The sequence below is a fragment of the Nomascus leucogenys genome, chromosome 3, assembly GCF_006542625.1.
Source record: "Nomascus leucogenys isolate Asia chromosome 3, Asia_NLE_v1, whole genome shotgun sequence".
NCBI classification, from domain to species: domain Eukaryota; kingdom Metazoa; phylum Chordata; class Mammalia; order Primates; family Hylobatidae; genus Nomascus; species Nomascus leucogenys.
Window position 1 is genome coordinate 110,535,724 of NC_044383.1, and position 15,925 is coordinate 110,551,648.

The 15,925-nt window shown below is 33.7% G+C and overlaps 1 protein-coding gene across 3 annotated transcripts in view; it reads left to right on the plus strand.

The window, feature by feature from the left end:
- The window catches only part of NKAIN2 (sodium/potassium transporting ATPase interacting 2), a 1,036,186-nt gene that overhangs the window by 481,295 nt on the left and 538,966 nt on the right, over positions 1-15,925 (plus strand). For all 3 annotated transcript variants that reach the window (XR_004029344.1, XM_003255655.3, XM_003255653.4), the window contains exon 2: positions 9,530-9,667. Coding sequence is in view for 2 of the 3 variants with exons in the window: in XM_003255655.3 (XP_003255703.1) it covers positions 9,530-9,667 (138 nt within the window). In the remaining variant the exon portion in view is untranslated. The remainder of the gene's footprint in view (positions 1-9,529; positions 9,668-15,925) is intronic.

The following is a 15,925-nucleotide window of genomic DNA, read 5'->3' on the forward strand; positions in this document are numbered from 1 at the left end:
ACTTAATAAATGAGAATCAGACTACAAAGGTATAAAATTATTTTATAGTACAACTACAGATAAATGTCATTTTTGTGCCTCTGCAGTATTATTATTCTATTAACTGCATTGATAGTAGAAACTTTCAGTTCATGTTTTTATCAGAAATGTTCTGTTCTTACTGTGAACTAGTCTACTGTGAATTGCATAATTTGTAGTAATAGAGTAATAGTAATAATCATGGTTATTTTATAAGGTCATCATAGTGATTATAGGAATTTGCAAACCATGGAGTTATATATAAAAATAGTTATTAGTGTGTCTTTTCGAACTTTTATTTCATCTCAAGAACAAAGAACCTCTTATATTTACTGGCTTATTGAATTAGTGAAGTATTTGGTAGTAAAGCAGAAGACCTAAAAATTGTGAAAACAATACTATAAGGTTCTCCTGTGTTCAGTTGCTAATGATATGTGGTTGAAGTCATGGCCATGGAAGTTAAAATAACAGCTCTGCAGTTATGATCTTGGACATGTTATGTATTCTCTCTCATCATCAATGTGATTCCCTCATCTGCGCAATAAAGATAATGGTGGGTAATCCTTGTAAGTGCATGATTTAAAAGTAAGCATTAACTTAAAAACATATTTATTGTAGTGTACAGAATATAATAACTACTCAATATATTTTAATAATTATTATCACAGAATGTGGACACACTATTCAGAAAAAAGGTGAGAGATTTGTGTTATGATAAAAAAATTAAGCTAAAAATCTAAACACTAAAAAAGCCCTATTACTGAAAATCAAGTAACACTTTGTGATTAGGCATACACACACACTGACATACAAATTTATAAAATTTGGCATGTGGACACACAGAACAAGGGTCAGGAATTCACATGACTTGTTAAGCTCAATTAAACAAAAACCAAACAATATTTTTGTACTCTAGAGTTAACTTTTTGTTACTTTTTAGAAGAATTTTCTGTTTTTTAAACCTCATATAATATGCTAGTCATCAACTTGTCTTTTGATAGCATGAGTGTTAACTATGAAATGGTTATAAATTGCTATGCAGAATGAACAGCTGTGAGAAATAATAAATGATTCTGTTATCACAACTAGAGTATTAGATGGCATATTTAGAATTATATATAAATGGGATTATTATACATAATAGTGGAAAAGTCTTAAAATTAACTGTTTGACTTCTATGGGGGTTTTTACATAAACTTATTGATTTAACTTCAGAAAAATGTGACTCTGTGTTTCAAAAAGGTATATTAAGAAATGCCATGTATGATATTTCAGTAATACAAATTATGAGAAAATGCACTTCTTGTCTCTATTTGGTTTCTTTGAACTTATGCCAAATCTTCTCCAGTATTTTATTGGAAAGCTTTATTGTGATTAACTATGTGGAGACAATTTTTAAAGTAAATGTTGATTTTCGTCATATGTGAAAGGTGGAAAGAGAGGAGGTGGAAACAGAGGAATTATAATGTTTGAAGCCTATTCTTTTACCATAGTACCACAACAGATTTAATATACGGGGTGTTAAATCAGGCAGGAGAACGTTTATCAAGACAGACCCCCTCCAAATACTTGAGGTTATTTAGGAATATTTGTCATAGTATTATTTGCATTTGTAACCAATAGAATAAGAAACATTTGAACATCTCTAACTGAAATAGTCTGGCAAGAACACAAATATAGAATGATAATGCACTGAAACATGATTTCAAATTTGTATTGAAATATAAATTAATTAATAATAGCATCCATTTTAAGACGCAATCCAGGAATCTTAATAACTACTGTATGTACATTATCACTCTAATTTTCTTTTTTTTTTTTTTTTTTTTGAGACGGAGTCTTGCTCTGTCACCCAGGCTGGAGTGCAGTGGCGCAATCTCGGCTCACTGCAAGCTCTGCCTCCCGGGTTCACGCCATTCTCCTGCCTCAGCCTCTCCGAGTAGCTGGGACTACAGGCGCCTGCCACCACGCCCGGCTAATTTTTTTTTGTATGTTTAGTAGAGACGGAGTTTCACCGTGGTCTCGATCTCCTGACCTCGTGATCCGCCCGCCTCGGCCTCCCAGAGTGCTGGGATTACAAGTGTGAGCCACCGCGCCCAGCCATCACTCTAATTTTCATGACAATCTTAGGACTTATGTATTACAACATCCCCATATTGTAGATGAAGAAACCGAGATTCATAGAGATTAGTGGGCCGCCTGTGGTCACATAGTGGTTAGAATTCAAACATGATTTTCTAATTCTAAAACTTGAAGTCTGAACCACCATGATATGCTGATTTCTCGTGTAATCAGAGCAATTAGGGCCAAGTCTCTTTTTGGTGGTGTTTTGTTGTAGTGGCGGTGGTGATTTATTTCCTTAATTTTTTTGGTTTTGTTTTTTGTTTTTCTTTTTTCTTTTTTTTTAGAGAAAAACAATTATATGGAAAAAGGCAGATAATTCTTAGTTCTACTGAATTAGGATAAATTATTATTTTTAGTAATACCTAACAATTTTATTTTCTTCCCCTTGGTGAACACACACACACACACACACACACACACACACACACACACCATCCTAACAAGTATGTACACATATATACACATGCATTTGAGATACTTCAGTTATTCAAATGTAACTAAAACTCTTTAAGTAAAGCTCTGTGGTTTGTCCTTTATCTTTGCCCCTATTTTACATGTATAATCATTGCAGACTCAACTTCAAGTTTATCCTCTTCATTTTATATGTGAATCCGATCTCTTGGTAAGATAAAACAAAATTATATCTAGTATATCTCTTGCATATAATGTTTAAAAGCCAGCACATATGTTCTCATTGATCTTGTCCACTATGAACAACACAGAGAATCTTAAAAAGAGAACACAATCAATAATATTTGTAGAGTTTTGCTTTGTGATATTGTGATATTTTAGGCAATCTTGTAAAAAGCACAGCAGCTCAACAATATTATAAAGACCTAGAATATCTCTAAAGTCTTTACAACTTTCTTGGTCATTGGCTTAAAATTAGAGAAACCAACATGGGCATCCTTTCTGACTCTGGAGCAGACAGGACCAGAGCGTGCTCAAGACTACAGTTTACTTAGGACTACAAAGGAATTAAGCAATGGGAATGCAGATGAGCTCTAGTGTGGCAAGATCCAGCAAAGGGCAGAATAAACCTAGACATCAAGGTGAATGCAAAATTAGCAGCTTTACCAAAGTGAGCAGACAACAAGGAAACAGAAATACTGTACTGGGGAGTTGGGCACAGGGGAAACCTGAATCCAAGGCAAAATCACAGGGAAAGGTTTTCCTGCTGAAGGAACAAAATTTTATATGAATCAAGGATGCAGTACTCAAACTTTCTACATCCCATTTAATGTTGTTTTAAGATCTCTGTGGGGCAGGAAACAAAGAGTGGATGCTACTGGAAACTAGAAATTAGCCATACTTGACTGGAATGTAAAAACAAACAAACAAACAAACGTTAGCAGCAACTTTTATTGACAAAAGTATGACCAACACATGGCCATTCTGTAGGTTAGGCTGGAAGTTTATCTAAACTTTAATGGTACCTACAGATGAAATAAGACTTTGGACTCAACCTAGAAACTGTTAGTCCCCTTTTAATTTCCGTCTTGGATTTTCCCTAGTAGTAGTATGTATCTGTGTGTCGTGTGTGCGTGTGTGTGTGTGTGTGTGTGTGTGTGTCTATGTAAGATGCTATAACAGGCTAATTTTACTTGTTAGGTAAGTTATATTCCCCTGCAAACCACTGAAATGAAAATCATTTCTTTGTTGATTCCTGGAATCGTATTAACTTTTGACAAGTTTGTTAGTTCCTTGAAGTCCACTTTGTCAATGCAAATAGACTTTGGAGGGGAGCACTCTACTTGGCCTAACATTGAAATCTGAGTCTATCTTCTCTCTTTCTTCAAAAACTTGAGAGTTGAGACAATCTGAAAGCTCAGATTCTTGAAGGGACCTGGAGACACTTAACGGGGAAGAGGTACAGAGAGGAGAACAGGGATATCCATAGATAAGTTTAATTTCCATTTATAATTTAGCACTAGAAACATAATTTGGTTGTTTACAGCCTTTAATAACACACCTTAAAAAAAAAAACTCTGTTTCATCATCATAGTTTCGAACGCCCATTTTTTCTCTCAAAATCTACATATAAGTTTTATATTATTTGTTTCAATATCAGGTTAAGTTTTAAGGACATAAAAATAATATTATAGTAATATTTGGAAGAAAATTTGATTAAGAAATATTAGTTATGAACAAAATGCAATTTCTCAAGGAGACCAATTACAGGTCTTACCAGTTGAGGAAAACTACCTGGAAAAATGTCATTTTGGCCTTTTAAAAAATGTGTTCAAGTACATGTAATTTTCTTGTTATTAAAGTTGAATAGCAATAGATGCCTAACCAGTACAAAGGCTTCCCTTTTGCCTTGCAAACATTTGAAGCAAACCTGTTCCAGACCAAATCCTCTCCTATGAAGAGGTAAAGCTTAGTTTAACAAAGTATGAACTTAATTGGGCCCAGTTTTCTCATGTATAAATTGAAGAGTATGGAGTAAAAAGTCAATAAATTTATTTATCTTGAAGACATTTTACAGATGCTTCTGATGAACATTTATTGTCATGGAAAGTAAGATAATTTGTCCTTAATAGCACTTATCACAAAGGTTTTGAAAACTCAGCTTAAGCATACTCTACTATATTAACAATTACTATTAAAATTAACATTTACTATGGTGCAACGAAAAGGGTAATCTTCATGTTTTCCAGCTCATATAATAGCTTATATACATGTGTGTGTATATATATGTGATATATATGTGTGTATATATGTGTATATATACGTGTATATATATGTGTATATATACGTGTATATATATGTGTATATATACGTGTATATATGTGTATATATATGTGTATATATGTGTATATGTGTATATATGTGTGTATATGTGTATATATATGTGTATATATATGTGTATATGTGTATATATATGTGTATATGTGTATATATATGTGTATGTATATGTGTATATGTGTATATATATGTGTATATATATGTGTATATGTGTATATGTATGTGTATATGTGTATATATATGTGTATGTATATGTGTGTATATATATATACACATACACGTACATACACACACAAACACACATATACATAGCTCATATATATATATGCTATTATATGAGCTGGGAAACATGAAATATATATATAGCACAAAGAAGAATTAATAACACTTGTTATATAATATTTGGGATTTAGCAACCAGAATTGACCCAAAATTTCTATTTTGGGGAGTTTGTCTTATGACTATATTAACACACATACGGAAGATTCTATAATGCACTTATGGATGTTATAGCCAAAAACTGGAAATGAATTAAAGATTTATTAAAATGCAATGCCTTAATAAGGACATAATGAGGTAAATCTATTAATCCAGGATGTGCTAATGTATAAAAACCTCATGGCACATCACTAAGTGAGAAACACAAGGTGAAAACACACAACTACATTGCGATCCATTTATGTAAATAAAAATAATTTGAAAAATTTTTGCACATACATGACAGATATATGCCTATATGCTGCATCTACATACAATATTTTACTGAACAGCTATGCAGTTAGCAGTAGCTCCCCAAATTGACACAAATTGCCTTTGGGGAAAGTTAATGTGACTGGATGGTTTTCTCTACATTTATTAAGAGTTTTGGCCAGGTGCAGTGGCTCACACCTGTAATCCCAGCACTTTGGGAGGCCGAGGTGGGCAGATCATGAGGTCAGGAAATCGAGACCATCCTGGCTAACACGGTGAAACCCCATCTCTACTAAAAGGACAAAAAATTAGCCGGGTGTGGTGGCGGGCGCCTGTAGTCCCAGCTACTCGGGAGGCTGAGGCATGAGAATGGCGTGAACCTGGGAGGCAGAGCTTGCAGTGAGCCTAGATCACACCACTGCACTCCATCCAGCCTGGGCAACAGAGCAAGACTCCATCTCAAAAAAAAAAAAAAAAAGAGTTTTAAACAAAATTTGTGTCTTACTTATGGTTTGAGGCCAGTGTAACATTTATAACAGTGTCAGAAAAACAGAGAAAAAGAAATTGAACTGTAGATCAGTTTATAGATACAAAAATCTCAAACTTTTATTTTGTTTAAATTTTATAAGTAAAATTTAATCCAAACTAAAAATGTGCTAAAAATGATATGCCATCCCAAGTAGGGATTTTACCAGATATAAAAGGATAATGACAAAAGGATATTGATTGAATACTCAATCTAGTCCATCACATTCATTGTGTAAAAGGAAACAAATAATGTGATTATCTCAATAGATGCAGAAATAATAACTGATAAAGATTAGTCACTATTGATGTTACAAATAAAAACTTCATAAAGATAGTAATGGAAGGGAAGAGAATTCTTTGTGGTAGCAAAGAATTGAAAGCAACCAAATTGTACGTTAATAATGTTGTGATCTGTGCAAGCCAAACACAAGGAACCAAATTTTAAATACAGGAACAAAATTTATATACAGGAAAATAGACAAGCATGAAAGAGATGTACACCATAAGACTTTTTATGTGAAAATAACACATAAACAGCAGCATGTATTTTGCTAGGCCAAATACATACATTTATGTGTCAGATGATTACAAGGACCAAAGTAAATACATTAACGAGGTCCCCACGGGCAAAATCAGATTAACACTGAGATGGGTTAAAAGAGGGAAAAACTAACCTAGACTAAACAAAAAAGGAGCTTTGCCTTAACCAATGATGATATAATGTCATGAACTGACAAGTATGATCAGAGAGATTCTATGAAGTAGCATATATTATATAACCAGCATGGTCTTTACTATATAACCAACAAAAACAAAATCTATTTGTTTTTGGACTAAGTGTTGAGTAAATAGAAAAGGTAGGGGCATAGCAAAGGGACCATGCACAGAAGCCCAAATTCCTGTTCTACTACTTACCTCTTCTGTAACTTCAAGATAATCACTTAGCACACCACAGCTTGGATTCCTTAATCTGCAAAATGGGACAATCCTGTTTACCTCCCTTGGTTTTGTGTAGAATCATTGTGATAATACATGCCTGGAGAAAAGCATAAAGCCCCAGCATTTGTGCTCCAACAAATATGTGTTCTCTCCATCCCTGTACTCCTAGGCCCACTATACAGGCCCCTCATAGTTAATAGTCTTCCTGTGGGAAAGAATTCATAGGAAAGACTGCACACATATTACAACCCTTACACTTACTGAACTTTTCAGAAAATCTTGCATTTTTCAGGCCTATCTCTAAATTACAGAACCTATGATAATGCTACTTATGATCCCTAATAGGGCTAATCAAAAAGGGGAAAAAGGCAGAAATATTATATGCAAAGAATTACAGATTAGCTTGTTCAGTCTGCACAAACTTGTAAGTAAGAAACAGTTGGTTGTGCCATAATAAGAACCCGATAAATGTTGACATAATTTCACTTCAGGTTTGCAGACTTAATATATTATCATCTCTATATTTTTATAATTAATAGGACTGCTATTTTCTTTCATAATTGGTGCATTTATTGAGATATTTCCCACTGTTAGACTGGTGTGTTTCATCCTCTATACGTTTGCCCTGCTGTGTCCCCACAGTTATGATGCTTCAAATTTTGTAGAGTTTAGATGTTTCTTGCTGTTGGTTTACATTCCTATTCACTATTTATTCATAAGATGAGGCGGAGAGGGTTCTATGGTGAAATGAACTTTTATACAGAAAATTAGCAATCATGTTCTCAGAACAACTACTTAGTTTTTGATACCATTCACAGATTCTAACTTCGCATATGTAATACTGCCCAGTGTCACAAATGGGTCTCATTTCTTCAAAACGTTAACGATATGAGAAAGTTGAAGGAATGGTTCATGAGAAGACAACTCATTTTTGTAAAGCTTAAGTGATATTCCAGTCCTATGACAGTCTGTGTTTATTAAGGAGTAAGAATATTGCATTCCACTATTGAGACTCTGACGAGTATCATGGCTTTAGCATAGGGTATAACAAATCAAGTTTCTTTTGTTTTTTTAATTATGGCGAAGATGCAATGAGAATTAAGATTTGACTAAGTTGGACTGTGACTGCTACAACCATTACATGGTGCCCAGTGTGCCTTAGAAAATAGAGGTGTCATGAATTTATTTTCTCTTTCAATGCGTGATGGGAAAACATGCTACTCAGCTAAAGAACTGCAGTGGGAATAATGATCACTCAAGACGTCTTCAAACTGAGCTACATATATTTAATTTAAAAGCACATTGCCTGTTTTGAGAGTCAGTATTTCCTTCTGACAAGAAATATCATTAAAGCATAGTGATGTTAGGAACTTAGGGATTTTAAAATCATCATTTTTCTTGAAAACCTGGCTGAATAAAATATTGAATCTTGGTATGGAGCATCAAGTCCTTTTACAATGTTTTTCTCTGAACAGAGAGTTTATTGTCATCCCCCCTGAGGGCAGGCAGGAAGAATAAAACCAACATTCTGCTTTACTTTGTTGGGTCTGATGAGATCTTGCTAGCTTCTTAGATCTCACATTGGGATGTAAAATGGTACTTCCGGACTACCCACTAATCTCAGTTTGTTGTTATTTTTGGTTAGTTGGTTGGTTTTCTTTTTCTCCTCTCACTGATTAGATTTTTATATGTCTTAATTATAGTTGAGAGCACAGATTAAAGTGGTATAATTTAAATCGACTTAAGTGTCTTGCTTTTGTAACAGTGATGCTTGATTTTTGTTTTTGTTTTCCATTGTTCTAATTTTCTTTTAGGGCCCTTCTTTTACCTGGTAGCCAGGTATGACAAAACATCGTATTTGATCTAAATACAACACTATTAGGACTAGAAGGACCCTACACACCTCGTCAAAGTCCTTCATTTCACAGATGAGGACCAGACACCCAGAGAAGGGAAATGGCTTATGTAGGCCACTGCAGCTACTTAGTGGCAGATCCACGTCCAGAAATCTTTGTCTTGCTGAAGGGTTCTTGCTACAACTCTTGCTAAAGATTTCTTTTTCCTCCACATCAGACTTCCTTTGTTCTATTCTCAACTTATATAATGACATTTGAACAGATCTAGCAACAAACTCTTTATGTGGACTTCTCTGACGTGCTGGTTGATGACTTCAAATGTTTGACAGTTCACATGACAATATAATTTATCCTATGACTGCAAAGATGACATCTTGTGAATACAGCTTGATTCCTCCACAAAATCATCCCTGAAAGGCTTGTAGGTGTCTATAGATCCACAGCTTCCATAGTGTTCTTTTGAAAAAAACTGAAAATGTTATTCTCACTGTAAGTTAAAGACAAATGCCAGATATGGTAACACAGTTATAATTGCTAATTATGTTATTAAAAATTTTATCCTTTTTCCTCTCACCACTGTGCTGTTTCTCACATGCTGATCTGTCCATCCTGTTTTGCTATTCTAGGTTTGTGTGCTGGAGAGGCAAATATTTGACTTCCTTGGATATCAGTGGGCACCTATCCTGGCAAATTTTGTACATATTATTATCGTCATTCTTGGTTTGTTTGGAACTATTCAATATAGACCTCGTTACATAACAGGAGTAAGTACCTTTTCTGCCTTTTAAAAATCTTATTGAACTAGAGAATGATGTGCAAACTCCAAATGCCTTGAAAACTTATGTGTATAATCTATCTTAAAGATGTGGATACTCTCTTTTAAGTACCATGTGTTTATTTTCATAGTTTCAGATTCTATCAACAGTAATTGAAAATGTCAGGATTAAAGCACTTGATAGTGAGTGTAATCAGATTGAATTCTCATAATTTGTACTTTCAGCAAATATTCTCATAATTACAAGCCAAACTGTGTTTCTATATTTCTACATTACAAAGTCATGCTTTCTGGTTTAACAGATTTTAATGGGAATTTTTTCTCATTTTAAATAGTCATATTTTATACATTGAATAAAGAGTTTAAAATCAATAGAAATGAACATATACTATTGATGTGAAAATATTAATGCACATTAGGGCTAATATTTGGCATATGAGAAAGCCAGAATAATCTGGACAGTTGCCTCTGTGTTCTCCATAATTCTCTTTTTTGGCTTGGAAGAAGTATTTTGCATTCCCACTCAAGTTAAACTTACTTAACATAAAAGTGAAATCCAACTGTGTTTCAGTTACTATGGGAACCATAACTCAGGGTTGCTTTTTTTTAAACTTTTGTATGTGCCTCAGATCTCAGCTACTGCTCTTCATTAATGTACGTTTTTTTTCTTTTTAGTTTTATCATTTTTTCTATTTCTTCTATTTTTGACAAAGGAAATGTCTATAGGCATTTATTTAAAATTGTAAAGCAAGTTTGTAGTAAAAGCATGTATATAAGATAGTACAGTGAAAGCTCTGCCTTGTTCAACACAAACCAGCAGCCCTTCTCATGTTTTATGAAAGCGTCCTCATTAAAGATGCCCCCCCATGATCTGTTCTCTCTGTCATCTAGAACCCAGATAAAGCTCATTGGTACAGAGCCAGGAAATGTGGTGGTGTCTGGAACCAATGGAGCCACTGTTGGGCTAAGGAAGAATGAGAAGCCCATAGTCCTCACCTCCAGGTGCATGCCCAGCCCCCAGTGCATGTCACTGCAAAGGCTAGGTAGCCATCTAAATCTTGTAAGAGTGGGAGGAGTTCTGTTGCAGGGTGAAGTTTTTTAATGCACAAGATATGATAGTATTGTCCATTTTCTTTTATGAATCGTAATTTGATACAGTGTAGGGCGGGTTGTACAGTGAGCCCTCTGAAGTTATAATATCAAGATCGAAATCTTGGATCTGCCAAATTCTGTGTGACTTTAGATAACTTCACCTCACCAATCTTTAATTTTCTTATCTTTAAAATGAAAGTAGTCATTACATTAACTCATAATGATTTAATTAATTGATATATATTAGCCATTATATGAAAAAAATTTAACTTACCTTTCTTGTCTTATTAGACTTTGAGGTTCCTTCATGGTTTTATTCTTATAAATAATGGTTGCTCTGAAGATCATTATATAAATATTTCATCTTTATTTCTGATAAAGTTCTTGGGATAAAATCTAGATGTGACCCAAAATATTTGAACTATTTTAAAACTCAGAGGTTAATTTTGAGGAGTAGGGGGATGTTCTATGAAATGTCCTTGGCACCATGCTTGATATTTAAAAAGCCCCCAATAAATGTTAGCTATAATATTTTTGTTTTTAATTATTATTATTTAAAAATAATACTAACCTGTGTAGCATAGCAATAGGCTGAAAGGAAATTTAAAATAGAGCAAGGTGTTCTTGATGTTGGATGAACTATTTCTGTCCCTTTTATTCTAAGATGCTACAGTGCAAAAAAAAATTGTGGGCTTTCTGTGTATCAAATTATTATCTCATCCCTTTGAATAAAGACATACCACAGATCTTTCACTACTGGCTACTTTCTCTGGCATGGGATAAGAGTTATGATGCCAAGGGAAAACGCCTTTAACATTGTTAGAAGTTTTGTTTCCTGAGACTATTAGACACAACCTGAACTCTTTTTAAGGTCTTAACAATGAATTTCAGAGCCTTGATTTCATCTTGACCAGTAACATCACTGTGAATTTGGATTTTTCCTTGAGACAATGTCTTTGGCAATCTTTTGCCGGCTGGAGATGATGTAAATGATAAACTTTTTTTTCCAACTCAGCAAGTCCTGGGTTGGAAATACAACCTCTAAATTCTGCTTGAAAATCTTTCTTTAGCTCATTTCTCTCTTACAATATCATGCTGTCTGTGGATAAAAGATAACAAATAGCACTGTCATCTTTTTTTGCTTGGAAATCCCCTTAACCAGACCCATAAACTCATAGGCGTATTTTCTGTCTTTCCAGTTATTGAAGACAATAGCTAAGATAATTGTTCTGGCAGTAAATTCCATGAGTCTTCTTTTCTCCAGTCCTCAAAAACAATTTCCTCTCTCCACTCAGAGTCTCCTTGCTGCCCTCCTGGCATCACTTGCCTCCTTATCTCAAAACCAGTACTGTGTGTTTTAGGTTTAAGTATCACTGACTTTCTGGTACCAATATCTGTTCTAGGTATCTGTGTCTGTGTAACTTCTGTGCAACAAACTGCAGTTGACCCTTGAACAATGTGAGGATTAAGGGCACCAAACCCCCCACACAGCCAAAAATCTGCTTATAACTTTCTACTCCTCAAAAACTTAACTCCAATAGCCTACTATTGGTTGAAAACCTTACTGATAAACAGTTGATTAACACATATTTCATATGTTATATGTGTTATATACTGTATTCTTACAACAGTGCAAGCTAAAGAAAAGAAAATGTTATTAAAGGAAATCATAAGGAAAATATACTTACTATTGATTAAATGGAAAAGTATCATTGTAAAGGTCTTCATCCTCTAACAATGTAGACCTTTATAATTTTTATATTTGCCATATTTTCTCTGTAATATTTTTACATTATAAAATAGCTTGACATAAAATATAAAATAATTTGATACAAAAATAAGAAAGCATTTCTTGACTTCATGACTGAAGATTAACATTTTGCGTATTTCCTTTGTGTATATACAAATGAAACATGTCTGTGTATGCTATATATCCAAATATGTCTTAATTTTAAATTGAACATTATATCAAACAATTTAAAAATTAATGACTATTTCATTGTTTCTTTAAGCCTTTAATGTTATACATTATGCTATTTTCATATTTTTCTATTATATTAAATAATTCCCTATAATCATTTCCAACAAAAATACTCTCATCTTTTTTTGTGAATCATTCCTTAGGAGAAATACCTAGGTATAATCGAATAATATGAACAATTTTAAGGCTTTTACTATATAATTAACAATAACCTATCTAAAATTATTTTACTGAATTATCCTCTTACCAGTGTACAGCAGAGTCAATTTCGCTGCACTCTTGCTAACCCTGTGTATTATCTGTTCTCATAGTTGTTAATTTGATGGAAGAAAAAATGTTATTTTCATTTTTAATTGTGTTTCTAATCTTAGTGAGTTAGAATTTTTCATATGTTCATTACCCATTTTTATTTTCTGTTTGGGGAATTGTCTTTGTGTGTGTGTGTGTATGTGTGTGTGAGATAAGTTTTGTTCTTGCTGCCCAGGCCGGAGTGCAATGGCACTGTCTCCGCTCACTGCAAACTCCACCTCCCAGGTTCAAGCGATTCTCCTGCCTCAGCCTCCCAAGTAGCTAGGACTACAGGTGTGTGCCACCATGCCCAGCTCATTTTTGTATTTTTTTAGTAGAAATGGGGTTTCACCATGTTAGCCAGGCTGGCCTCGAACTCCTGACCTCATGATCCGCCCACCTTGGCCTCTCAAAGTGCTGAGATTACAGGTGTGAGCCACCGTGCCCGGCCAGGGATTTGTCTTTTGGTCTTCTTTGCTAATTTTTTACCCTGCAGTCTTAGTGTTTATCTTAATTTATGTAGATAATTTAATAAAGATATTTACCTTTAAAACATCATAAAGCTTCCTTTTGATACTTATTATGTCCATCTTATTACAGTTAACTCTCTTTCCATTTGTGATATTTTCTGCTGCTTTTAAGATTATGAAATTCAAATACCATTTTGAAAAAGATAAGTCTTCATTATCCTTATGTCTAATTTTACCAAAACAAAAAGGCAGGTTTTCTGATATTAAGACTGAGGACATTTGCTATATTTGAAGAGCTTCAAATTATTGATGGGACATTTTATTTAATTGATCTTGCCTCCCCCACAAAAAAGTATGTGGACATTCTCTCAAACCATTGAGCTTGTAGCAACAAATAAATGAGAGTATTGGTAATGATTTTTGTTTTCTTCATTTATCTTCTTTTTCATAGTAGCAAAGAAAAAAAGATGAAAAATTTAAAACAGATAATTGGAAGAAGAACTCATTAGTGCCATGGAGAGCCTCTGGCACTTTGCAGAATATAGTATGCTGAAGGAAAATGAAATAGATGTTTTCAGGTCCAAGCAAAGGAAACCTGAAGCCAGAATTCATAGAAAGAATCAATCTTGTATAATTCTCAACCACATCAAATCCCAGAAAATAATTCATAAATAAATATATACAATGGCTCCCAGGAAAGCATTATTTTACATCATACATGGAATTATATAATGCATCATCATTTGGGGAAGTAGAATGTGATCTGAGATATCCAGTGTTTATAAGTTAATGACAAAGTAATGTTAAGAAGCTGCACTGGCACTAAGGAGCTGCTTTAGGTTATCTAAAATAATCTGAGGAATATGTAGGTTCCTATCCATTAAAGCTACAGCAACTTTCTCAGTGATATTGCCAAAAACAAATGTTGCTGTGTAACATGCCAAAAATAAATTATTTCTCCTCCCTCTCTCCCTTTCTTCCTTCCTTCTTTCCTTTCTTCCAAACTCAGTCTCCAAACTAGAAAAAAAAGTTTCAAAATAGCTGAAAATCTATTACTCAAATTTTATAGAGGACAGTATACTAAAATCCCAGTAATATTTGTAAGAATCATTTCTTGTTTCTTACCGATTCCATCACCGATTCTCCTGTATATCTACCTGTCTTCATAAATTCTATAACCCTCACATTAACTTGACACAACTTTTGTTCAAACTCATGTGGAAAGGAAATAGTAGAGTTAGGAGGCTGACACAGGTTCTCCTGACAACCAGTCTCTCCTTGTAACCACCACAGTGAACTGCCTCTTAGGGGCACAGTTTGGAGACCCAAATCTATCTCATAAATGAACGAAGGTGCTGTTAAGTTGTGGGCAAATTTAAAATTCATTACAGCATTTGCGATTTCCAGAGGATTTAGATTTTAAGTTGTGGTCTGCCTCTCCCATATCAAGGATTATGTTTTTAGCTCTTTAGTTAAGGGAGAAATAACCTCATGTCTCAAGAGTTTAGAACACAAAACTCTTAGAGATGGATATTTTATTCATGTGGGAAAACAATAACACAAACTATCTTGAATCTCTAATAACAGTGAATTAGAATGGTATGTTGTTTGTTTTCTATAGCACCCAGCTTTTTGATGGTGATTTCACATATATGCATATGTACACATTCATCTATACAATATAAGTTATATCTAATATCAATTATAATTATATGTTAAATAAGGACAAATGATCTATTTCTACATTTGCTATTTGTAAAGAGTTTCAAATAATTGAAATTTATTTCTATGTAATTGAAATTTATTTCTATGTAATTGAATAAAATACTCAAAACATATTGGAAATACAAAAGACCTAGGAAACACCAATACAGACATACATACATACATATCATTATGTCTAATGAAGAATCTTTCTATGACACCAAGTTAGACTACAATAACTAATTCTAAAATCAAATTAAGGAGAAATATTGGGATTGGTTTCCTGTTTTGTTACTGAAAAAGCAAGAGATTAAATTAATATGGTTAAAGCTGATTTGATGAAGCAAGTCTATGATGGTTAGAAAGAGAAGCCAATACACATGAATCTTCATTTCTTGTGTTCTAAGAATTGTAAACTCTAAGACTGTCATAATAACCCTGCTTACTCTTCCAAAATAATAAAAAAGTATTTCTTTTAGTCCATATTTTAAAGTTTTGAATGGTATTTTCTCATTAATGCAGAACACTGAACTTCTGTTCGCCAATTTAGGCCACTTTTTGTTTTACTACATTTTTTTTAATGTGATACATATGGTAGTTGGTGGCTGTTGATTTCTAGATTGATGTACATCCTCCTTCTCCCTAGTGAGGCAAGGTCAGCTTCAGACAAAGTGTCACCTGCTTTGACTTCCTTAACTTTGCTTTTTCTAGA